The 27,212-nt window shown below is 45.0% G+C and overlaps 1 protein-coding gene across 1 annotated transcript in view; it reads right to left on the bottom strand.

Moving 5' to 3' along the window:
- The window catches only part of DHX34 (DExH-box helicase 34), a 66,836-nt gene that overhangs the window by 11,771 nt on the left and 27,853 nt on the right, over positions 1–27,212 (bottom strand). Inside the window, exons 6-10 of the mRNA XM_068114341.2 lie at positions 21,431–21,532; positions 21,108–21,332; positions 19,347–19,520; positions 19,136–19,244; positions 14,779–14,888 (exon numbers count right to left, since the gene is read on the bottom strand). Of these exons, the coding sequence (XP_067970442.2) occupies positions 14,779–14,888; positions 19,136–19,244; positions 19,347–19,520; positions 21,108–21,332; positions 21,431–21,532 (720 nt within the window). The remainder of the gene's footprint in view (positions 1–14,778; positions 14,889–19,135; positions 19,245–19,346; positions 19,521–21,107; positions 21,333–21,430; positions 21,533–27,212) is intronic.

Below are 27,212 nucleotides of genomic sequence, written 5' to 3'. Positions count from 1 at the left end.
CTACTATGAGAGGATGACAAGATACTCCAACCTTTGTTTTGTATCAGTGGGTGTGACAGACATTTTTTATCTGCGTCATCCCGACGTTAGTACGTAGAGTCGAGAGTACCAGCGCAATCTCTGATAATTATCCAGCGCACTCTCTCTGATACCAGCGCACTCTCTGATGATCTCTGATAAATTATAGGTTTGTAAAATTAACTTCAATGAAGAACTTTATCAAGACAAGATACTGTAGATACTTATCTGTAGTATCCAAATCCTGGTTCTGAGAAATCAGAAGACCTCGGTAATACTTGAGTAGATTCTCGCCAGAAATAGTCAAAAAATACAGTCACTATAAATCATCAGAAAGACATTAGTCAAACATAATGTACAAGTGACGCACTTTCTTTTCTGTGCATGCGCATAGCAAGGTTCGGGCTTGATCGAGTAGGCGTGGCCTTGCCAAACTACGATGGCCTCGGTTGAGCACGATAGAACACGCTCTCAGAGAGTATCTGTAAATATTTAACTGTATAAATGAACTGGAGAAACAAATTATAACTGCAAATTATAACTATAAAGGATTCTGCACCAAGTGAAACTCCAGTCATTGCCATTGAGAGAGACCCAGCTCAGAAATACGCTGTCTGCATAATTATTATGAACGACACGTTGAATTCCCGGGTTTGACCGATCTCGTTTTTTTGCTTTTTTGTTGCTTTTGCCTTGGTCTGGAGAACTGAAAAGGGATCCCTGCCTCTACAATCAGCTGAACAGACCAGGTAGGTTCTCATATGTAGCGTAAGCGAGTTTTTAAAGAAGATACTCCAACTTTAGTTTTGTATGTAGCAGATGGGAGCGACATTTTTTTCCCACACCATCCCTACATGGAGAGTACCAGCGTACTCTCTGATATATATTACAACATAGATGTATGCTTACATCATATGGACAGAGTAGGGGTACCCCCTGTGGGGCTTCAAGTACTCACTCTAGTAGTTTCGAATTGTTCCTAAACCCTGGTGTTGGGCTAGCGGCTAGGGTGCCGGCTTAGGATCCAAGGATCCTGGGTTCGAATCCCGGTCGATTGCTGAATTAACGCCAGGGGGGTTGACTCAGCCTGTCGTCCTTCCGAGGTCGGCTAATTGAGTACCAGTTCACTGGTAATTAATTCCCTGTTTGTCGTTAAAGGCGGCAAAAAGGGTTGGCATCAGGAAGGGCATCCGGCCGTAAAACATTGCTTCAAAAAGGGGACCGAAAAACAACAACAACCACGGTTCCCGAAAAAGGCCAACCCCCGCTTTGCGGGGAAAAATGGCCTCTAAAGGTGGTTATTATTTTATATAAAGAAACCTTGGAAGAGACATCAAATTTAGGGAGTTAATATCTCTAAATTATGTTGGCACACCTATATGTTTGTAAGGCACGAGGCCAGTGGTTCTTAACCTTTTTAAAGGCGCCGAACCCAAACGAAACCCACCGAACACTCGCGGAACTCATCAAATTTGACCAAAAAATTAAGAAGAATTGCATCTTAATGCGTTTTCTGTTCTTCTTTGCGGGAGGCGATCTGGGAAATGCGTGGTTTTGTTTTGGCAAGGGCCACCCTCAAAACATTTTCGCATGCAAGCCTGCTCCTTTTCTTTGTTTTAATGTCCACCAGTTTCGAAAACGCATGCTCGCAGAGATACGTTGTAACGAACGGCGTGAGGATCTCAAGGGCAATTTTAGCGATGTGAGGATACCCTTCCATTTGGCGGGACCAAAACGTTGAGAGCGTTGTTGTGCCGAAGAGTTGTTGTTGAGTCTGGCTCTGCTGAAGTTCGATGAGGTCGTCGAGGTATTGGTCGTTGACATCTGCCGTTGCAACGTCAAAAGTAAACGGCTGCCGCACCCATGCTGGGTATTGCTCTTGGTCGGGGAAGTAGCCGTCGAATGACTTTCCCAGCTCATCCAAGTGCATGGCAATCGCTTGCTTCAGCTTCCCCGGTACAGCAGTACCTCCAACTTCAGACTCATCTTCGTTCCCGCTCACACACTCGTCCAGTAGCGAAAAGTTCGCGAAGTTGTCGTTCTCTGTTCGCCGCCTCCACAACGGTAACTTCTTTCGAAAAAGTGCTCAGCTTTTCTTCAGATTCGATGACATTCACTCCACCGCCCTGCATCTGGCAATTGAGATGATTGAGTGCGTCGAAGATGTCAGCCAAGTACGCCAAGGCGAGGATGAACTCTGACTCTTGGAAGTGCGTTGCATGGCAATGCTGGTGTTCTTGCAAAAACAGGGCTAATTTTACACGCAAGGCAAAAACACGGCTCACTACCTTCCCTCGTGATAACCATCGATGGTTAGAGTGGTAGAGAAGGACTTCAAATTCAGAGCCGATTTCATTGCACAGCTCTTTGAAGATATGATGATTCAGAGCACGGCTTCGCACGTAATTCACAGTTTCAACGACGATTTTCAGAACATTGGCCAGTTTTGGAGGCAGGGTTTTTGATGCCAGCGCGTGTATGTGCAGGACGCAGTGCGTGACGATGTGTGGTGCATCGGCCTTCACCAGCACTCCAAAACCGGAGGTGCATCCCAGCATGGCTTGAGCTCCGTCCGAGCAAACTGCAGACACCATGTTCCACGAGAGGCCGTTGCTTCTGAAGAAGTCGTCCACAAGCTTCTTCACGTCAGCTGCCTTCGTCGTTGTTGTGAGAGGCTTGCAGAACAGAAAGTCTTCCTTGATCTCGTCTCCTTTGACATAACGCACAAAGAAGATGAGCTGGCTCAAATTCCAAACGTCGGTGGTCTCGTCGAGTTGAAGGCTGAATTTCGTCGGGCTCGCGACTAAATCTGCAACTACCTGGGCGAGGATGTCCTTGCTCATGTCGTCGATTCTGCATCTGATGGTGTCATTTGAGAGTGGAACGAGAGACAACTTGTTTTCAGCAGCTTTTCCCAGCATGATGTTGGCCATCTTCAACGCGGCCAGTTTGATGAGTGTCTCACCAACGGTGTGCGGTTTGCCCTGCTTTACGATCAGGTACGCAACTTTATACGACGCGGTGAGGATCGGTTTGTCAATTGGAACGAAGCCGAGAGTGGGCAAGGTAGCACTTGCGTCGAATTCATTGAATTCATTGAATTTGAATCCAGCGTTGCGTCTTTGTACTGCCCCTCGCCGTGCAGTTTTTTGAAGTGTTCCCGTAGTTTTGCTGGTGCTAGGCTGGAGTTGCTCAACTTGACATTGCAAAGCATGCATGCATTGAGGACGCTGACTTCCGTCCCGTTCCGTCAAACACGTGAACCCGTACCGCACGTAATCCTCCGACCATTTCCTTTTTTTGCTCGACATACTGCAAAAAGAAAAGAAAAGTTAACAAACTGATCTTAATTGAGTTCAGGCAAATAATTATGACAAAAATAAAAAAAGGAACATGCTTAAATATAATCAGTACCCCTCTGAAAACTGAGAAATTTTAAGGAAGAAAACATAACTTATAGCTACGATGACGGGATTTATTATCTACTCAACTCTATGACACCTCAAATCCCATTTTAATATTACATAGAAAACTGCGAATTGTTAGTTTTGAATTAGGGGAGCGGAACAGGGGGAGGGGAGGAGAGGGGGGAGGGGAAGGGGAGAAGAGGAGGAGGGGAGGGGAGGGGGATGCAGGACACTTCCTCTTCCTCCCCCTCCCCTCCCCTTCCCACTCCCTCCCCTCCCTTCCCCATCCCCCTCCCCCCGTTCCCCTCCCGTCCCCTTCCCCCTTCCCTCTTCCCCCCGTTCCCCTCCCCTCCCCCGCCCGGCAATGCCGGGTACTTCTGCTAGTTCTATATATTTTCAGTTCAATGGTCTGGCGGCGAGGATGGAACATCACGTGATCGCTCTGAGCGAATCAGCAAGCTGCTCTGGCACATGCTGGGATTCAGTGCATAATGTTCCTCGCTGAAATGCGCTTAGTTAAATATTGTTACGGAAACGGAGTACGGCGCTCCCCTTGGCGGGGGGGGGGGGGGTTAATCCCCCTTCTATCTGCACTGGCCGTCTCCGATCCTGAAGCTACCCCGCTCCACAAGGCAGGTGGGTAACTCCGCTCGAACCCCGGACAAGATGTTATTTGCCGAGCGGTTTTTAGCAGCCCGCGGTTCGAGCCATTTAACAAAGACTAAACCCGATTCATATGCGTTGGCCAAAATCGCGCCACAGGAACTCAATGGGGAAATCACTAAAGCGACCGAATGTGAAGAAGCAAAAGGGGTAAAGAAAGAACACAGGTATTTATTAATTATTTACACACAACCAAAGCAAGAGAAGAAAGAAATGTAATTTACAGGGAAAAATAGAAGACACAGTGCAGTTATTAACTTATACAGGCTTACTTATACCCAGGACAGCACGAACAGAACAAACGCACGCACACGAATGGGGAATTGAAGCAGGAATTGCTCGAGGGAGAAGAAGGTGGGACCACAGGGCTGGAAGGTTTGGCAGGGCACAGCAACAGGTCTGCTCCGGGCTGGAGCGAGCAAGGCGGCAGCAGGCACACGTATCCCCTTTGACGTGGCAGGGCTGGTTTTCGCTTTGACACGCCTCTGGCTCCCTCGATCATCTGCCACGAAAAGGCTTGCGCTCGCGCTTATATTGCGCGTGGTGCGATGAAGCCGCCAACTCCGATGACACGCCTAACGGTTGGCTCACCTCGGCGCTCGTTGGTCGGCAAGGGCTCTCTGGCTCCACCTTTGATGACGAGGTGGTACCACGCCCGTGCTCTGGCGGCTCCTCCCCCCTTCTCTCCGTTCTTGGCCTCGTGCGTAATGGAGTTTGGGGCGAAGAAAACAGCCGAATGCAACGGTGGTGAACGCCGCCGAAAACAGCCCAATGCAACGGCGACGAACGCCAACGAAAACAGCCCAAATGTTACTGGCACTTTGAAGAGATGATTGGGGAACTGAAAAAGACCTATCTTATTTGATTTTGGTGCAGCGCAAGATCAACTAATTGACACAGAGCCTTATTCTGAAACACATAATAATGAAATAACTAATGAGGGAAGCCTATTATTTGCTGCGTGTATGCGATGGACTAGCTACAGGGACGACCTTTGACCTTCACACAAATGGAGGTATTTACAAGGATCATTACATTTACAGAGGGTGGTATTTACAATAATTACACCAAGTGCAGGGTTTCCCAAATCCGTTACAATATGAATAAAAAACGCAATCGCTTTTCGCTCTGAATTACGTGCAAACGCATGACGGAAATCACCATCGGCCAGCATCGAGTGCCAAACAAGATGGCGCCCGGTAGCTACATCTCCACGTGTGTGGTGTGAATTGCAATGGTCATTCTATATCTTTTCAGTTCAATGGTCTGGCGGCGAGGATGGAACATCACGTGATCGCTCTGAGCGAATCAGCGAGCTGCTCTGGCACATGCTGAGATTCAGTGTATAATGTTCCTCGCTGAGGTAAATATGAATAAAAAATATGGATCTCGTCAAATATTTTTAGGTAGGCCATGTCCTTCCCAGGCTCAATGGCCATGTCTATGCCAAATATCAAGTACGTGAGCCTCTCCGTTTAGGAGTCTATAGGTAACACACACACAAACTGTGTTTTATTTATATAGATTGAGATGAAACTTTCAGGGTAGGAGTGACACCCATGCAGAATGTTTTCATGATAATTATGATGTCATAGGTCACGTGGTATGGCAGCCATCTTGGATTAAATGCAAATAATTAAAAATATATTTCTCAGAAACCGCTGAATGGAAACATTTGAAACTTGGCACTGTTAAGTACTCCCAATGGGGAACAAAAGCATGATAATGACATCATAGGTGAAGTGCTAGACCAGCCAAAATGTTTTAATCTAATTCCTTATCCTAAAAATCTGAAATTACATGCACATGGTCTATGACACATGTGTATTGAAATATTACATTTATGACATCACAGGTCACATGGTTTGGCAGCCATATTGGATTTAACCTCAAACCCGAAGAAAACATCTTCTCCCAAACCACCAAATCGATTGACTCGAAACTTTACGTGTGTCATTGACTCGGCATGGCGATTAAAAAAATGACCACGAAAACGTCATTGGTCACATTATGTGGCAGCCATATTGGATTGAAGGAAAATATTAAATAATTATATCTCTGAAACCGTTCACCCTATCGATGCGAAATGTTACAAATATCATCTAACACCATTGTTGCATATATTTTGAAAATGATGATGTCATTGGTCACGTAGTTTGGCAGCCATCTTGGATAGAAAAATGAACCTTATCCAATCAACATGAAACCTCACAAACATGATCCCCTACCCACACATATGCAGTGTGTACATTTTTAAAGGTCAAATGTCATGTGGTGTGGCAGCCATATTAGCTTGAATGCCGATAATGAAAAAAAAATCCCTTCTCTGAAACCCCTTCACCGATCGATGTGAAACCTGTCATGACTGGTGAAAATGTGATACTTGAAAACAGCTCAAGGGATTTCAAAAGTCAAACTTATTTATTTTTAGGACAGCAAACGAGGGCATCCACCCGTTGTGGGACTATGCGCACTGCGCAGGCATATTGGCAACACAGCAACAAGTCGCATTGCTCTAGTTAGATACATCATGGAGATCACTCTAATTAACAAAAAAAAAACAAGAGAATGATTACTATTGCAATTTGTCCTGGGTAAAACTAATTTGACTGGACTATTACAGCAAAGGTCCACCATACAGCCTCATTTGCAGCCCCGTAGCCATTCCATCGGAGATCAAATATCTTTTTATAATAGAGCAAACGTACAGTCACGTGAAAAGGTAAGTACACCCCATGTAAAGTTTTGACTTTTTCAACATATTTAAACATACAGCTATTTGATCTTCATTTCAACAATATTGATAGATAAAGGAGATATATTATAACAAATATCATGAAACATTTACATTTTGTAGTCCATTGTATAATTTAAATAAACAAATGCAAATTTCGCATGTGGAAAAAGTAAGTACACCCTTGGCTCTCATAGGTGGTATTTCCCCCTTTGGCAGAAACAACCTCAAGTAGGCATTTCTTATAACTGTCTACCAGTCTCTGACATCGACTGGGAGAAATTTTTGCCCACTCCTCCATGCAGAATTCTTTCAGCTGTGCGATGTTTGAGGGGTTTCTTGCATGCACAGCTCGTTTCAAATCACCCCACAACATCACGATGGGATTTAGATCCGGGCTTTGACTTGGCCATTCCAGAACCCTCCATTTCTTTCTTTTTCAGCCATTCCTTGGTGTATTTACTGGTATGTTTAGGGTCATTGTGATGTTGCAAGATCCACCTTCGGTTGAGCTTCAACTTTCTGACAGATGGCCTCACAATATCATCAAGCACCCTCTGGTACAATGAAGAATTCATAGTGGATTTTATGATGGAGGGCTGCCCAGGCCCTGATGCAGCAAAGCTGCCCCAAGCCATAATATTTCCACCACCATGCTTTACAGTTGGGATCAGGTTCTTGTGGTCAAATGCTGTCTTTGGTTTTCGCCAAACATGTCTTCTGGTACTGTGGCCAAATAGCTCTACCTTTGACTCATCTGTCCAGAGCACATTGTTACAGAAGTGCTGGTCTTTGCCTAGGTGTTCATTGGCAAACTTTAGTCTTGCCCTGATGTTCTTTCTGGACAGCAAAGGTTTCCTCCTGGCACACCTCCCATGTAGATCAAATTTGTGCAGCCTCTTTCTAATGGTGGACTCGTGCACTTTGACATCAACAGTGGCAAGAGCTACCTGTAGGTCCCGTGATGCCATTCTGGGGTTCTTAGAGACTTCTTTCAGCATCTTGCGGTCTGCTCTCGGCTGAACTTGCTGGGGTGTCCTGGCCTGAACAAGTTGGCAGTTGCTTGGAATCTTCTCCACTTGTAGATGATCTTCCGGACAGTCGAATGATTGATTTCAAATTGTTTGGAGATCTTTTTAAATCCCTTCCCAGACTCGTAGGCATCTATAACCTTCTTTCTGAAGGCCTCAGAGAGCTCTTTTGATCTAGGCATGGTGAAGCCACACACTTCAGCAACAAAGAGCAAACCAAACTCAATGTTTGAGGTTTAAATAAGACAGGTTCCTCCAAGATCCTTTCTGACGATGTTCTAATCATTTGCACCTGATTCTAATTTTAGGTATTTGAAGTAGTGATAAATTAGGGGTGCACTTACTTTTTCCACATGCGAAATTTGCATTTATGTTTATTTAAATTATACAATGGACTACAAAATGTAAATGTTTCATGATATTTGTTGTATTATATCACCTTTATCTATCAATATTGTTGAAATGAAGATCAAATAGCTGTATGTTGAAATATGTTGAAACAAGTCAAAACTTTACATGGGGTGTACTTACTTTTTCACGTGACTGTATATGGTTATGTTTATATGCGACCAAAACGTCTTCTTCTTCTTCAAATAAAATTGCCACCCAAAACACAGTCCGTGAACTCTTAATTACGTTTCGACTGCTGAGACCCATCAGACCTTTGACGACCCTTTAAGTCCCCCAATACCCTCAAGACCACCAATACCCCTGAAGACCCAAAACACCCTGAAGACCCAAAACACCCTGAAGACCCAAAACACCCTGAAGACCCAAAACACCCTGAAGACCCAAAACACCCCGAAGACCCAAAACACCCCGAAGACCCAAAACACCCAAAACACCCCAAACACCCAAAACACCGCAAAGACCCAAAACACCCCAAAGACCCAAAACACCCCAAAGACCCAAAACACCCCAAAGACCCAAAACACCCCAAAGACCCAAAACACCCCAAAGACCCAAAACACCCCAAAGACCCAAAACACCCCAAAGACCCAAAACACCCCAAAGACCCAAAACACCCCAAAGACCCAAAACACCCCAAAGACCTAAAACACCCCAAAGACCTAAAACACCCCAAAGACCCAAAACACCCCAAAGACCCAAAACACCCCAAAGACCCAAAACACCCCAAAGACCCAAAACACCCCAAAGACCCAAAACACCCCAAAGACCCAAAACACCCCAAAGACCCAAAACACCCCAAAGATCCAAAGACCCAAAACACCCCAAAGACCCAAAACACCCCAAAGACCCAAAACACCCCAAAGACCCAAAACACCCCAAAGACCCAAAACACCCCAAAGACCCAAAACACCCCAAAGACCCAAAACACCCCAAAGACCCAAAACACCCCAAAGACCCAAAACACCCCAAAGACCCAAAACACCCCAAAGACCCAAAACACCCCAAAGACCCAAAACACCCCAAAGACCCAAAACACCCCAAAGACCCAAAACACCCCAAAGACCCAAAACACCCCAAAGACCCAAAACACCTCAAAGACCCAAAACACCCCGAAGACCCAAAACACCGCAAAGACCCAAAACACCCCCAAAGACCCAAAACACCCCAAAGACCTAAAACACCCCAAATACCCAAAACACCCCAAAGACCCAAAACACCCCAAAGACCCAAAACACCCCAAAGACTCAAAACACCCCAAAGACCCAAAACACCCCAAAGACCCAAAACACCCCAAAGACCCAAAACACCCCAAAGACCCAAAACACCCCAAAGACCCAAAACACCCCAAATACCCAAAACACCCCAAAGACCCAAAACACCCCAAAGACCCAAAACACCCCAAAGACCCAAAACACCCCAAAGACCCAAAACACCCCAAAGACCCAAAACACTCCAAAGACCCCAAAGACCCAAAACACCCCAAAGACCCAAAAGACCATTAAATGCCCCAAATAACCAAAATACCCCAAAGACCCAGAGGACCCAAGAGACCCCAAAGGCCCAGAGGATCCAGAGGATCCAGAAGACCCACAATACCCTGAAGACCCCAAAGACCACGACAATCCCAAAGACTCAAAATACCCAGAGGATCCAAAAGACCCTGATACCCAAATGAAGACCCAAAAGACCCAGGAACACCCAAAACACCCTGAAGACCCCAAAGACAGTTAAATACCCCGAAGACCCAAAACACCCCAAAGACCCTTAAAGGCCCAGAGGATCCAAAAGACCCAAATGGCCCTGAAGACCCAAAAGACCCTGAAAACCCAAAAGACACCGAAATGGTCAAAGATGCCTATTGAGAGATCTCGCGAGATCTCGGAGACGGTGGGAGGGATTTTCGAAGCTCCACACGGTCTCCACGTTTTTCGAAGTTAAGTCTGTTCACAATTGTATTTTGTCGAAACTGTATTTATCTTTCGGTGTGTGAAGTTATTGTGTGCAACTTTGGTTGTTTCTCGGTGTTTATCTTTCATAAATTGATCGTCTGTTTGCCGTGTCGTGTCTTGAGGCCTTGTACAGTGTGCACTGTACAACCTTGAGGCTTTGTTTTTCTCTCAGCGGTCCGTCGTTTGTGATCCAATAACTTTCGTTCTCTGTATTCCCAGGCTTTTCACCCATAGCCTACTTCCTTGTGTAAATCTCAACTCAAAAAAAAAAAAAAAAAAAAAACATTTCCTTCTCTGTTCTCATTCGTTTATTCATTCTTATTCGTTCGTTCGTTCTTCGACCACGTGTTTCTCCCCCATTTCCCCAGATAGTTTTCACTCATTAACCTTCAATGTTTACACTTTCCCCTCAAGTTATGTATTCCGTCATATTTTATAACACCTTTTTCTTCTTCTTCTTTAAAAGGCTGCTTTCGACTTGCTCTCCAAATCAATTCATCCCAAAAAAAATATCCATCTCCTATAGTGCCTTTTTTCTACATTCCCTAAACTCTCCTGCACTCCAGCCTCCATCCAGCGTCCTTAAACGTATTTTTAACTCGAAGGTCACAAGAAACTCATTTTGCAATAAATGTTCGTTTCCCATAAATCGTACACTTTCAAAAATCCAATCTCACCCCTCCCCTCCAAATCTTCCCCATAACCCCTCCCCTCCAAATCTTCCCCATCACCCCCCCCCCCTCCAAATCTTCCCCATCACCCATCCCTTTCAAATCTCCCCCCTTGCCCCCTCCCTCCTAAACTACCCCCTCACCCCTCCCCGCCAAGACGCCCCCTCGCCCCTCCCCTCCTACACTCCTGCCTCACCCCTCCCCTCCAAATCTCCCCCATATCCCATCCCTTTCAAATCCCTCCCCTTGTCCCTTCCCTCCCAAACTCCCCCCTCACCCCTCCCCTTCAAATCTCCCCACCCTCATTGCTTCTCAATTTCCCCCCTCTCACTCCCCCTCCTCAAAGCGTCCTCCCCGCTTCTTCCCCCTTCAAACTCTCACCTCCATCTCCCCCAACCTTCTGCCTCGCTCTTCCCCCTCCTCAAATAACACCTCATTGTGGCTCACCCAATCACCATCAAACCTTTTGTCCGCCCCATCCTTCCCTTTCTCCGAGCTATTCTGAAATCTCTGACACACCTTCAACAGCTCTCCCTATCTCTTCCACCTCTTCCACATCTTACCCTACCCCTCCTCCCCCCTGTTCTGTATCTGATGCTCCCCCTTCCTCTTCATTAACGGTATGGACCTCAAACATCCGGGGCCTTCATTCAAACTTAACTGATCTCTCCATACAGGTTGCTTCTGTCAAACCAGACGTGATCTGCTTAACAGAAACTTTCCTCCTTTATGATGTCTCTGATTCCATAGTATCTCTCCCGGGCTACTCCCTCCTCCGGTATGATAGACCTGAGCCTCGTCCTGGAGGCGGGGTTGCTATCTTTATAAAAAACTCTCTTCCTCACTCGCCCTGCACTGCACTCTCTCCACCTCACCCCCAGGAATACCTCTGGCTACGGCTTCCCCTTCGCTCCCACCTCTTGTTCATATGTGTGTTGTACCGTCCACCAAACAGTGATGACTCCATCTACATCTCGCTGTCTGATGATATGGACCAACTTCTATCTACTCATCCCAACTCTCTCTTCCTCATATGTGGTGATTTCAATTGTCACCATGCCAGTTGGCTGGGTGTGGGTACCTCTCTCACCAGCCATGGCTCTTCAGCAAAGGACTTCTGCGACTCACTGGGACTGACACAATCTGTCAATTTCCCGACCCGGATCTCAGTCAACGGAACATCTTCTCTTCTGGACTTGGTTATGACTAACTTCCCTGAAAATGTCTGCTGCTCTTCTTCTGCTCCGATCGGATCATCTGATCATGTCCTTGTTAAAGTGGACATCTCTCTGACCATCCTCAGGGAGCCTGCTCAGCGTCGACGAGTCTGGCATTTCACTCAGGCCAACTGGTACGGTCTTCAAGCAGCCATCAATCATCTAGACTGGTCTCCCATCTCTACCACCTCTGACATCAACTCATCCTGGGAATTCTTCCAAAGTAAATTGCTCTCTCTCATGCACAGATTTATCCCATCTCGTCTTCAGTTGTCATACCCTTCCTCCCGTCCATGGTACACGGAATCTTGTGGTGAGGCTGTTGCCCAGAAACAACTTGCCTTCGTCTCCTGGAAAGCAAATCCAACGGAAGGAAATCTCATTTCCTTTCACAAAGCCCGAAACAAGTGTGTGTCCACCCTCAGGAGAGCCAGGAAACAATATCTCTCCATTCTCAAGACCGAACTCTCTTATCTGTCTCCCTCTTCCAAATCCTGGTGGCGTCTGGTCAAATCCGTTTCTGGTGTTTGTTCCCCCTCCATCCCCTCCCTTACCTCAAACGGCTACACAGCTGACTCCGCACGTGAAAAAGCTGAATGCCTCAACTCTGTGTTTGCCTCTAAATCTTGTGTCCCAAACCCATCCCTCTCTGTACCCACCATACCCAGTCGTACCCTGCTGCTCCTGGACTCCGTGTCCTTTCCTCCTGACAAGGTGGAAAAGTTTCTGTCAACCCTCGACTCTGATTCTGCAACTGGACCCGACGGCATCAGCCCACGGGTCCTAAAATCCTGCTCTGCTGCTCTATCTCACCCTCTCTCTGTTCTCTTCACCCTCTCTTTTGCTCAAGGTCAACTGCCATCTGCTTGGAAATCAGCCAACATCACCGCTTTGCACAAAAAAGGTGCAAAAACAGATCCTAGCAACTACAGACCAATCAGCCTTCTCCCAATTATCAGCAAAGTCATGGAATCCATCATTGCTTCGGATATGAAATCTTTCCTCTTCTCCAATGGCTTGATCTCTGATCATCAATTTGGTTTCAGACCAGGTCACTCTACTCTGGACATGCTGCTTCTGCTGTCTCAACAATGGATGGAGGTCCTCAATGCCAAACAGGAAATTAGAGCTGTCTCCCTCGACATATCACGTGCCTTCGACACGGTCTGGCACCCCGCTCTGCTCACCAAACTCTCCTCCTTTGGTATCCATGGAAATCTCCACGCATGGCTGGCGGACTTCGTCTCTAGTCGTCGTCAACGTGTGGCCCTGAATGGGTTTCTCTCATCTCCTCTTCCTGTTCAGGCTGGAGTTCCCCAAGGCAGTGTTCTGGGCCCCGTGCTTTTTCTGGTCTTCATCAATGATCTCTCTGACTCTCTCGAAAATCCTCTCTATCTCTTTGCTGATGACTCCACTCTCTGCCGCTCCATTCCTCTTCCCTCAGATCGGCAGTCTGCTGCCTCCTCACTCTCTGAAGACCTGGACAAAATCACAGACTGGTCAAACAAGTGGAACATGTCTTTCAATCCTGACAAATCTCACACTCTTACTATGTCTCTCCGAAAAGATCGACTGGACAACCCTCCCATCTACTTTCTCAACAATCCTCTCCAAGAAGTTCTGTCGCTCAAGATTTTGGGTCTCACTATCTGCCATGATCTTTCTTGGGAAAACCACATTTCCAAGCTGGCCTCCAAAGCCAGTCGCCGACTGGGCATCCTCCGTCGTGCGAAGTCCTTCCTCGGCACACCTGAGCTCCTCACCACATACAAGGCTTTCATCCGCAGCTCAATGGAATACTGTTCTCCCCTGTGGGCCGGTGCTCCTGCCTCACACCTAGCTCGGCTTCACGCTGTTGAAACCAAAGCTTTCAGAATTATTGGAATCTCCCGCGATGAAGCTATCTCTGAGGGCCTTTCACTCACTCACCGCAGGCAGGTAGGTGGTCTTTCTGTCTTCTACCGACTCCTCTCCGGCCTTGCACCCCCAGCTCTCTCTGTGCTCTGTCCCCCAAATATTCCTACAGGTCGCACAAGATCTGCCAGCAACCCTCTGATGGTTAAACTGCCGAAATCTCGGCTCTCTGCTCACCTTCACTCTTTCATTCCTCTTTTCTCCCGCCTCTGGAACAAACTCCCTCACTCCCTTCAATCCCACTCCTCCCTCCAGGTCTTTAAAACAGCTGTTCACCACCATCTCTTATCTTCCCCCATCCAAAACCTTGATCTTTTCTACCCCCGCTAATTCACCCCAGATCCACCTTGTTTGAAATTCCAACTTCTTTCCTGGAAGTCCTGGCAGTGTCCATATGTTTTATACCTCTCCCACCGCCCCCTTCCCATGCCCCCCCCCCCCCCCAAAGCCCTCGCCCTCTCTCAGATCTCTCGATGTCTCCATGTCTCTCGGTCCCTGCTCTCAAATGTTGTGTTTGTGTCCTTCCCCCTCTTTCCCCATCTTGTCTACCGCTCCCGATGTTATATGTTTTATGTGTCGGTTTGTCTTTCTGTGTGATTAATGTTCGCTCTTTCACGAGCCTCGATCTTGTATACAAAAAAAAAAAAAAAAAATAAATAATCCCTCTGAAAAGACGTGTGGTGAGGTGAGCGCAGCGCACCGAGTCACACTCGTATTTCAAATTGCATAACATTGAAACTCTATATCTGGTATAGATGCTTACCTGTATGGCAGGTGCTCGGAAAACATTGACGAGGTAAGGTTTAGTGGTTTCTAGGAATGATACATAAACCAGTAATTGAGGATCATCCCCAAAACTAGTATTGGAACTATCTGAGGGTAAAGAAAAAATAAAATGTAACAAGTTATTATATATCCATTTTCAAATACAAAAACAATTAAAAATTGCATTTCATTTTATTCTGATTTTGAGAAGAATTTGACATTATGACTGTCAACATATTCAACACCAGAGAATGATAAAAACGCCATCTGATGATCCATTGAACTACAAAAAAAAAATTACATCCTGCAATCTAAATTAACCACCACAATAATAAAACTACATCCTGCAATCTACATTAACCACCAAATTAATAAACTACATCCTGCAATCTACATGAACCACCAAATTAATAAACTACATCCTGTAATCTACATTGTTTTTGTGGGTGTGTTTGTGTGCTTTTGTGTGTGTTTGCATGTTTCTGTGTAGTTCTACTGGAGTTTTCTGATGTGGAATTTCTGATTTGTGTCGTTCTTCCGAAATAATTATGATCTCCTAAGTTAATTAGGCTAATCAAGTACAAATAATCCGGAAGAATTCCCGTGACAAAATTTATGTGACGAAAGCATGTTTTTCACCATCGCACTTGGAGCGTTTTATAATAAAGCAAAAGTGATTTAAAACCTCTGAGCATTTGTAAGCTGCCTGGAACGTTCCTTATTCAAAATAACCTGGACACACGAGGTTCGTTCCAGGATATTCATACCTTATAATTTATCATCGAAAATCCGAAAGGGGGGAGGGGGGTGGGGGGGGAGGTGCGATCTGCCAGTGCAACAAGTTTCGTCAAAATCCATCCATAACTTTTTGAGATATCCTGCAATGTATCGTTTTGGCTCCATCTCTCAATGGTGAAGAATCACTTAAAAAATTAAATAACTAATTTCCGAATCTATATTCAGATCTTCACCAAAATCGAATTGTCCTTGTCAGACACCAAACCCCTGCACCAAGTTTCGTCCAAATCCGTCCATACCTTTTTGAGATATCCTGCTATGTATCGTTTTTGGCCCGATCTCCCAAAGGTGAATCACTTCAATCCTAGTACCGAAACCGAATCCGGATCTTCACTAAAATCTAATCATTGCGTCCTTGTTACATTTGCTACATCTCTGCCAAATTTCGTCCGAATCCATCCACAATATTTTGAGATATCTTGTTCACAAACGGACAAACAGACAGACAAATGAAAAATCGGTCAGAGACCGAGGACTTGCCAGAATATACTTTTTTTTAAATCGGCCATTTTGGACAAATATGGCGACCGAACCACGTGACCGATGACGTCATTATTTATTTTCTAAACTAATTTATTCCTTGATGATGCTCAAGAAATTTCATCTTGATCAGATGAAGTTTTGTACTTGTCGAATTATGATTTCATAATGGAGGCACCTATGACATCATCATTAACATATTTTATTCCCCATGGAGAGTTCTTTACAATGAGCCATGTCTCAATTATTTCTATTCAGCACTTTCGGGAGATATGGAGGTGCAAAGTTTTTCGGTTTTTCCAAGATGGCGTCCGAACCACGTGACCGACGACGTCATTATTATTTTTCTCCACCAGTTTATGCCGACATTGCGCTCAGGAAATTGCATCTTGATTGGATGAAGTTTTGTACTTGTCGAATTATCAAATTATGACGTCATAATGGAGGCCTTGGGCCGAGAGAGTTAAAAATTGGGCACAGTCTATTCCAGGGAAAGACAAATATGTGTGTAAAGTTTGGCGATTCTACGTGCAACGGTGTAGTGGTTGTACTGCGAACAAACAGACAGACAAACAGACAGACCAACCAATCAACATACTTGCCGGAATCTTTTCCGGCAAGTAACAAACAGACAAACAGATGACAAATCGGTCAGAGACCGAGGACTTGCCGGAATGTACTTTTTTATCGGCCATTTTGGACAAATATGGCGGCCGAACCACGTGACCGATGACGTCATCATTATTTTTTTACTCCACTAGTTTATGCCGACATGGCGCTCAAGAAATTGCATCTTGATCGGATGAAGTTTTGTACTTGTCGATTTATGACGTCATAATGGAGGCACCAATGACATCATCATTAACGTATTTTATTCCCCATGGAGAGTTCTTTACAATGAGCCATGTCTCAATTCTTTCTATTCAGCACTTTCGGAGATATGGAGGTGCAAATTTTTTCGGTTTTTCCAAGATGGCGGCCGAACCATGTGACCGATGACGTCATCATTAATTTTTTTTTTTCTCCACCAGTTTATGACGACATGGCACTCAAGAAATTGCATCTTGATTGGATGAAGTCTTGTACTTGTCGAATTATCGAATTATGACGTCATAATGGAGGCCTTGGACCGAGAGAGTTAAAAATTGGGCAGTCTATTCCAGGGCAAGACAAATATGTGTGTAACGTTTGGCGATTCTATGTGCAACGGTGTAACCGTAGTACTGCGAACAAACAGACAGACAGACAGATGAAAAATCGGTCAGAGACCGAGGACTTGCCGGAATGTACTTTCTTTTTTATCGGCCATTTTGGATCAAGTTTTTCGGTTTTTCCAAGATGGCGGCCAAACCACGTGACCGATGACGTTATCATTATTTGTTTTCTAAACTAATTTATTCCGAGATTATGCTCAATAAATTTCATCTTGACCGGATGAAGTTTTGTACTTGTCGAATTATGACGTCATAATGGAGGCACCTATGACATCATTAACATATTTTATTCCCCATGGAGAGTTTTTTTTTACAATGAGCCATGTCTCAATTTTTTCCTATTCAGCACTTTCGGAGATATGGAGGTGCAAAGTTTTTCGGTTTTTCCAAGATGGCGGCCGAACCACGTGACCGATGACGTCATCATTATTTTTTTTCTCCACCAGTTTATGCCGCCATGTCGCTCAAGAAATTGCATCTTGATTGGATGAAGTTTTATACTTGTCGAATTATGACGTCATAATGGAGGCCTTGGACTGAGAGAGTTAAAAATTGGGCACAGTTTATTCCAGGGCAAGACAAATATGTGTGTAACGTTTGGCGATTCTATGTGCAACGGTGTAGACGTAGTGCTGCGCACAAACAGACAGACAGACAGACAGACAGATAAATCAACATACTTGCAAGTAACAAACTTGTAAACAAACAAGTTTAAAAAAAAGCGCACAAACAAAATCTTTTCCGGCAAGTAACAAGTAAGCAAGTAACAAGTAACTTGCAAGTAACAAACTTGTAACAAACAAACAAGTAAAAAAAAAAGCGCACAAACAATCTTTTCCGGCAAGTAACAAACAGACAGACAGACAGGGGTGAAAACATATCCTCCATCCACCTTTGGTGGTGGAGGTAATAAAATAGTGGTCAAGACTCGATGAGCCAGCTCTTTGATGTATCTTGAACTAGTAGATTAACTTGTGCACGGGAATGAATTTAAAGGACATTACAAGCGAATCTCAACAGTATATGGGATTTTGAGCTTGGATATCAGCGTCACAAGGGGAGCATTTTGATAGGATCACCAATCACGCTGCCCTTGTTGTATGAATACCGTTCAAATGCGTTTTCCCTACTTTGTCTAAGTTAAGAGATGATTTTTTGTACAATTCAATACCTGTGAAGGAAAATCGTTTTAAAAAGTTAAATTATATATTTGTTACTTCTGCCACCGAAGGTGGATGGAGGTTATGCTTTCATCTGTCTGTCTGTGAACAAGATATCTCAAAAAGTTCTCGATGGATTCGGACAAAATTTGGCAGAGAGGTAGTGTATGTGACGAGGACAAAATGATTCTATTTTGGTGAAGATCCGGTTTCGGATCCGGCGACGATAATTCATTAAGTGATTCTTCACCATTAGGAGATCGGGCCAAAAACGATACATAGCAGGATATCTCAAAACGTTGTGGACGGATTTGGACGAAACTTGGTGGACAGGTTGGGTGTCTGACAAGGACTGATGGATTCGATTTTTGTGAAGATCTGAATATGGATTCGGATATGAGAATTATTTAATTTTTAAGTGATTCTTCACCATCGAGAGATCCGGCTAAAAGCGACATATATAACATGATATTGAAAGAATTTATGGACAGGTTATGACTAAACTTGGTGGACGAGTTGGTTAGGTGACAAGAACAAGCTGAGTAGATTTTGGTTCAGGTCCGAATCCAGATCCGGCCTATCAGTGGGATAGAAAACATAAACTGTTCAGCCTGGCGGAGGTGTGCCCTGTACCGAGTGCCGTTCTAGTTGTTCCTGTTGCTGTTTACCAACATTACAACACAATAAGTACACACAGACGTACCTGGTCCATCACATTTATTTTTGTCATGTCCAAGTAGGATTTTGGGATCGTTGGCAAACACACTATTCGGGTGAAGCACCACAAACTGTTTTCTCCTCGTGTGAAATAACTGCAAAATTTGAAATCGGTATTTGATCTTTGTCAGAGCCAAGCAGCATAACGTACGCTTCAAGAGAAAATCCTCAGTATACATACAGTACGTGGGATATACCTGGTCCGTGGCACCACGGGTAGTGTTGTTTTCATCCGGGATGGCCAGCTGGGGATACAAACCACTACTCAGCACCATCTTGAGCAGGTTCACCTGCTGTAAGGTGAGTGCCCGTGAACATTGAGAAGAGGCCTGAAGCTGATTCAGGTCATGTCTCAGCTTGAACTTCAAGTCCTGTAAAAAGCAAGATGGTCCCAGGAAGATTCAGCTCGTGTGACCCTTTCATAAAAGTCAGTGATAATTTCCCACTGGGCGATCGATACAGAGGTGCTCACACATTTATTTACTCACGAGTAATATTGTGAGGTCCGACAGAATGGTGCAGAGGTAGTACACTTACCTGAGTAGTCTAGTCAGTTTGATTCCCGGCCCAACTATAAACCGTTGTATTGGTGTTTCACAGGTGAATACCAGTGTCATAAAGACTCGGATGGATGTTAAGCTGGGTGTCCCATCAGCTAGCGTGAGTTTGTAGATGTTAAAGATTCCACAATGTCTTTCGATGAAGAGTAGATGAGTTACCGCAGGCACCCTGAACAAATCACAAACCCCTGCCTTGACTGACTGATGCGAAGGCAATATCATTATCCTTGTTGTCAAACTGCTTTGGCAGCACTGACTTTGAGACCAGAGTAAGCTGGGACAGTGAGAGAGGAGAAAGATTGGTGTTGAGAAGGTATTTATTATCAGGGACGAGGAGAACCCATGGTAAAAATACCATAATAGAAAAAAAAAACTAGAACGGCACTCTTTGACGTCAAGCGATATGCCCTTATCCACATTATTACATCATTATACCTACTAGTCTGACTTAGATCCCTCCAGGGTGAAAATATAACGTCCATCCACTTTTGGAGGTGGAGGTAATAAACAATATTTTGGGATTTTATCCTGGGGTCACAGCATCTTCAGTTAGGAGGAAAATGTAAAGGGCCAAATCACATGTATAAAGTGAAATTATTTTTCTGGATTTGGAATGTGAAACAAGTGTGGATAGTGAGAATCTGAAGAGTATTTGTGACTTGCTAGAGTACTCGACTCAAATTCAAAATCCCTCAGGTAAGTTTCGAAAAATGGCTGATCCTACTTTTTTTTTTTTGGATACTGAATCGAGGGGATCGTGAAAGAGCTAACATTTACTTCACAAACAAATCAACCAGACAAACAAAATATATAAAAAGAGGGAGCGGAAGACAAGATGGGGAGAGAAGGGGAAGCACACAAACACAACATTTGAGAGCAGGGAGATGTGTGGAAGGCAGAGGGCTTGGGGGGAGGAGGCGTGGGAAGGGGGGTAGGGGGGGGGAGGGAGAAGTATAAAACACAAGGACACCAAGGACTTCCAGGACAGAAGTTGGTATTTCAAAAAAGTGGAATTGGGGTGAAATTAACGGGGGTAGAAAAGATCAAGGTTTTGGATGGGGGAAGATAAGAGATGGTGGTGAACAGCTGTTTTAAACTTTCGTTTAAAATCTTCGATATCCATCTTGTCCACCCCCACGTGTCCTCCCCTACCCCTAATTCTTCCCCATATCTCTTATTTGTCCAAGTCTGCGTCTATTTTATCCTTCAACCCTGCTGTTCGTGATTCCCCCACCACCTGAAGTTCCTCTTGTTCTGTTGCATCCTGATCCATTCTGAGTTCTAGCTCTTCCACGAGCATTGACTCCGCCTAAAATAAATAGAAAATACTACTTTGCCCAAACAATTAGTGCCCTTTTCATGTCTTTACTGTCTATCTGATACAATGACAGCCTTTACCTGTAGCTCATGCAGCGTGTTTGTATTTGCATCATCAGGCGTTTCATTATCGCTGTCAAAAGTATCCATTCCATCCTCCAGACGTAAAACCTTGGCCTTTCGCAAACCACATTGCTCCGACCGGAGCTGCCGCAGACGACGTCGCTCTTGGAGTCGCTTCGGCTCAAATTGACGAGGCTTGGAATTGTCATTATTGTCACACAGGCCATACTGCTGCAGTAATTCCTGAAATAACACACAAACACAAATGACACCATCCACACTCAACCAGTAATATATTGAGTCGTATAGGAAGGTCTTACTTTGTAGGTTATAAGAAGTACCTTGTACTGACGACGCAGATTCGCAATCTCGTACAGCCGTTGTTCCTCCAGGCCGTGCCGTCGACTCCATTTCCTTGAAGATGCCCGTCCCTCTGCCTTCACCTGCAAGAGAGAGGTTGAAAGGTAAGGTCCCACCCCACGAGGTATTGCAATGTCCAATAACATCCCCCATCCAAAACCATGATCCTCTCTACCCCTGTTAAACGAGCCCTTCTCCCTAATTTCCAGTTTTTCCGTCTGACAGCTTCCTTCTATATACATCCTGTCTACCCCCCTTGCATTTTCTCCTACCCCTTGCCCTTACCCGCATCCCTTGTTATCTATTTATTTTCTTCCTCTGCCCTGCTGTTCGCATTTTCCCTTTCTCTCTCTGATGTTACTTTTATTGTGTTGCCTCCTGATCCGTTCTATGTTCTAACTCTTCCATGAGCCTTAAAAAGACTAGCAGAGGTACCTGCACCTTGTGCCGAAGGAGGAGTTTGGAAGAGGAAGGAGGGAGTGGAAGGGGCGGGGTGGAATCTAGAGGGTATGGGATGGGAGGAGGTGGCTGGAGGGAAGGAAAGGGGTTGGATGAGGGATGGGATAGGGTGGGAAGGGGGGGCGGACCCAGCGTTGCCCGGCAACGTCGGGTACCTTTGCAAGTCAAAAATAAACTATAGCGGCAATCTCTGACGTCACAACGTTGACCGATATGTCTCCGCCCACATTATTACACCATTATAACACTTGTATCAAGTTTGATTCAAATCCATTCAGCTGTGCCCAGGTTAGCACATTTTTACTTGACATGAACTCTGACCTTTGACGTATTGACCCCAAAATGTAATCAGTTCATGTTTACATCATTATACATACCTGCACCAAGTTTTAATTTAAATCCCTTCAGCTGTTCACAAGTTCTCACATTTTTACCTGACATGACCTCTGACCTTTGACCTCAGGACCCCCAAAATCGAATCGGTTAATCTTTATATCATTATACACACCTGTACCAAGTTTGAATTAGATCTCTTTAGCTATTCTCGAGTTACAGACCTATAACAGACTTTGACCTTTGACCTATGACTCCAAAATCTAATCATTTAATCTTGACATCATTATACATACCTGTACCAAATTTAAATTAGATCACGTCTTTTCTTTTTGGGGGGGGGGGGGCGGAGGGGTTTGTATTCAAGATTGAGGCTCGTGTAAGAGCCAACATTAATCACAAAAAAAAACGGACACACAGAACATATGATAAAGGGAGCGGGACACAAGATGTGGAGAGGGAAGGAGGCACACAAGTGCAACAGCAGAGAACAGGTACATTGGGTGATCTGTGGGAGCGGGAGGCCTTGAGGGGGGGGGGGGGGGTGAGCGAGGTTTAAAACACATGGACACTGCTAGGACTTCCAAGAAAGAAGTTGGTATTTTTGACCAGTCTGATTTTGTCCAGGTCTGCAGAGAGTGAGGAAGCTCTGCAGACTGCCGATCTGAGGGATGAGGAATGGAGAGATGTGGATGCAGAGAGTGGAGTCACCAGCAAAGAGATAGAGAGGATTTTCCAGAGAGTCGAGAGATGATTGATGAAGACCAGAAAAAGCACAGGGCCCAGAACACTGCCTTGGAGAACTCGAGCCAGAAAAGGGAGGGGAGATGAGAGAAATCTATTCAGGGCCACACGTTGACGACGACCAGAGAGGAAGTCCGCAAGCCATGCGTGGAGATTTCCATGGATACCATAGGAGGAGAGTTTGGTGAGCAGAGCGGGGTGCCAGACCGTATCGAAGTCACGTAATATGTCAAGGGAGACAGCTCTGATTTCCTGTTTGGCATTGAGGACCTCCATCCATTGTTGAGACAGCAGAAGCAGCATGTCCAGAGTAGAATGACCTGGTCTGAAACCAAATTGATGGCACTTTGAAGGCTTCATTTTGTTTTCTGTAAACATAGAGATGATGTGCTTTACCAAAAAGATCTAATTTGGTCTCATCTATCCACAGAAAGATTTTGGCTTGTTTAGGTGTGTGTTCGCAAACTGCAGTTGGGCTTTCTTATGTCTCTCTCTCAGCAGTGGGGTCCTCCTGGGTCTCCCGACCATCAAACCCCCTTTCATTGAGTTGGCGACGGATGGTACAAGTTGAAACTGTCGTACCTCATGTCTGAAGTTCAGCTTGAATCTGTTTGGCAGTCAATCGAGGTGCTTTCTTCACCATTCGAACAATCCTTCGCTGCAATCTTCAATCAAGTTTTCTCTTGCGGCCACATCCAGGGAGATTGGCTGCAGTGCCATGGGTCTTAAACGTCATGATAACATTGTGTACGGTGGACACAGGAACATCAATGTCTCTGGAGATGGACTTGTAGCCTTGAGATTGTCCATGCTTGGCTACAATCTTGTGTCTGACCTCCTCAGACAATTCTCTGGTTTTCTTTCTTCTCTCCATGCTCATTGCGGTACACACAGTGACACAAAACAGCGGAATGACTCCTTTTCTCATTCAAGCTGGTTGAATGAGTGATTGTTATATTGCAGGCACCTGCAACTCACCACAGGTGAGTTCAATTCCAAAGTAAAGGATTAATCATCTGCTTGAAAACTAATTATTTCTCACACTTCTAAAAGGTGCCAATAATATTGTCCGGGCCATTTTAGGATTTCTGTGTGGAATAAGCTAAGATTTAATAATTTTTTTCAGCTTTTTTTTGTTTTGTTCCACTGCACACCAAAGAAATACAAATATGGATACCAAAATATTTTTTAAATTTCAACATTTTTTTGGGAGAAATGGTGCATTATTTGAAAAAAAAGTGCAAGGGTGCCAATATATATATTATATATATATAAATATATAAATATATAAATATATAAATATATATATATATATATATATATATATATATATAGTTGCGGTCTTTAGAACCCTCCACTTTGTAAATATTGTAATAATCCCTTATAAATAATCCCCTGTAAATACCCCCATTTGTCTAAAGTTAAAGATCGCACCCAGAGCTAGTCCACGAGCAACACGTAGCACACCTTAGGATCTCTATAGATATCTCATTAGTATGTGTGTAATTAAGGCTGTGTTCCCATCCCTGGTGTTGGCTTAGCGGTTAGGGTGCCGGCTTAGGATCCGAGGATCCTGGGTTCGAATCCCGGTCGATTGCTGAATTAACGCCAGGGGGGTTGACTCAGCCTGTCATCCTTCCGAGGTCGGCAAATTTGAGTACCAGGCTTGCTGGGATGAATGATCACGGTGTGTACCCCGGTTTAGAATAGGTACACCGTAACCCTGCGCATCGTAAGAGGCGACCAAGGGTTGGCGTCAGGAAGGGCATCCGGCCATAAAAACATTGCCTCAAACAGGGAACCATGATTGTCATGGGGCCCGCAAGGCTAACCCCCGCTCTAGCGGGGAAAATGGCCTTAAAACTATCATTCATATATATTTCATTCCCAATAGTTTGAATCTACGTTGCATCAATCAAATAAGAATAGGCCCCAATCTCTTCAATGGCAGTAAGTGTTTTTCTATGACCCGTGCAAACGCCATCACGCGCTCGGTCCTCTGGAGGAAAAAGGGGGAGGAGTAAGTTGGGCGCCAAGAACAAGGCGTGGCCCTGTCAACGTCTCGTCGAGGGGCGGGACCGGTAAGCTCTTGGAGCCAACCAGGGCCGAGGCAAGCTCACCATTGGGCGTGTCCTGGGAGCCGGCGGCTTGATCTAACAACGCCCAATAAAAGTGGCCGAGAGGGACTGCTTCAGGAGATGAGCACGACAGCGACACCAGAGGTTCGAGCAAGAGGAGAGAAGCGCGGTGTCGACCTATTACATAAGCAGGAGGCCAGTTTCCCCGAGAAATATATTGGCATTGTCCGACCACGTGCAAACCATACGCACAGCTGCCGCCGGGTTTTTGCTCAAGCCCGGAGCGTGGACCGGAGCGCGACCTGGAGCGGACCTCGACGCCGGTGCCATCTGCTTGGACCTTCTCCTCCTTTCCTGCCATTCCTGCCTTTCCTGCCATTCCATCCCTTTGAGTGTAAGTGTGTTCGTTCTGTCTGGGGCGTTTGCTAAGTAAGACTGTAGAAGGCTGCCCTGTGTCCTGCTTTTTCTTCTTCTGTATATTCTTTGCCTTTCGTTTCCTCTTCATTTAGTGTACATAATTAATAAACCTGTGTTCTTCCTTTACTCTTTTTGATTCATTCTCACCCGATCGCTTTTGTCCTATCTCCAATTGAGTACCTGTGGCACGATTTGGCCAACTGCTTTTAATCGGGTTTAGTCCTTTTGTTAACGGCTCGGATCGCGGATTGCTAAACCGCTCGGCAATTACCATCACATCCGCGGTTCGAGCAGGGAATCATCTCCCTGCTTTGCGGAGAGATTGGTGAAGGTATTTGGGAACCCGTTGACCAATCACCCTGGCCAATCTAACCCCGCAAAGGAGCGGGATAGTTCCAGGACCGGAGACGGCCAGCTTAACAAGACAAGGGGATTAACCCCCCCCCCCCCTTGCTAATGGGAGTGCCATACTCCGAGATCCGTAACAATATATATACACACACAGTCACCTGAAAAAGCAAGGACACCCCATGTAAAGTTTTGACTTTTTCAACATATTTCAACATACAGCTATTTGATCTTCATTTCAACAATATTGATAGATAAAGGTGATATAATATAACAAATATCATGAAAAATTTACATTTTGTAGTCCATTGTGTAATTTAAATAAACATAAATGCAAATTACGCACGTGGAAAAAGTAAGTACACCCCTACATTTATCACGACTTCAAATACCTAAAATTAGAATCAGGTGCACCAGCTCAGGTGCAAATGATTAGAACATCGTTAGAGAGGATCTTGGAGGAACCTGTCTTATTTAAACCTCAGACATTTAGTTTGGTTTGCTCTTTGTTGTTGAAGTGTGCGGCGTCACCATGCCAAGATCAAAAGAGCTATCTGAGCTTTCAGAAAGAAGGTTATAGATGCCGACGAGTCTGGGAAGGCATTTAAAAAGATCTCCAAACAATTTGAAATCAATCATTCGACTGTCCGGAAGATCATCTACAAGTGTAGAAGATTCCAAACAACTGCCAACTTGTTCAGGCCAGGCCGCCCCAGCAAGTTCAGCCCGAGAGCAGACCGCAAGATGCTGAAAGAAGTCTCTAAGGACCCCAGAATGTCATCACGCGACCTACAGGTAGCTCTTGCCACTGTTGATGTCAAAGTGCACGAGTCTACCATTAGAAAGAGGCTGCACAAATTTGATCTACATGGGAGGTGTGCCAGGAGGAAACCTTTGCTGTCCAGAAAGAACATCAGGGCAAGACTAAAGTTTGCCAATGAACACCTAGGCAAAGACCAGCACTTCTGGAACAATGTGCTCTGGACAGATGAGTCAAAGGTAGAGCTATTTGGCCACAGTACCAGAAGACATGTTTGGCGAAAACCAAAGACAGCATTTGACCACAAGAACCTGAAACCAACTGTAAAGCATGGTGGTGGAAATATTATGGTTTGGGGCAGCTTTGCTGCATCAGGGCCTGGGCAGCTCACCATCAGAGAATCCACAATGAATTCTTCATTGTACCAGAGGGTGCTTGAGGATAATGTGAGGCCATCTGTCGGAAAGTTGAAGCTCAACCGAAGGTGGACCTTGCAACATGATAATGACCCTAAACATACCAGTAAATCCACCAAGGAATGGCTGAAAAGAAAGAAATGGAGGGTTCTGGAATGGCCAAGTCAAAGCCCGGATCTAAATCCCATCGAGATGTTGTGGGGGGATT

This window comes from Myxine glutinosa, chromosome 4 (genome assembly GCF_964187855.1).
Source record: "Myxine glutinosa chromosome 4, kmMyxGlut1.1, whole genome shotgun sequence".
Taxonomy (NCBI): Eukaryota; Metazoa; Chordata; class Myxini; order Myxiniformes; family Myxinidae; genus Myxine; species Myxine glutinosa.
The sequence above is the reverse complement of the archived record's forward strand: the minus strand, read 5'-3'. Positions and strand labels throughout refer to the sequence as shown.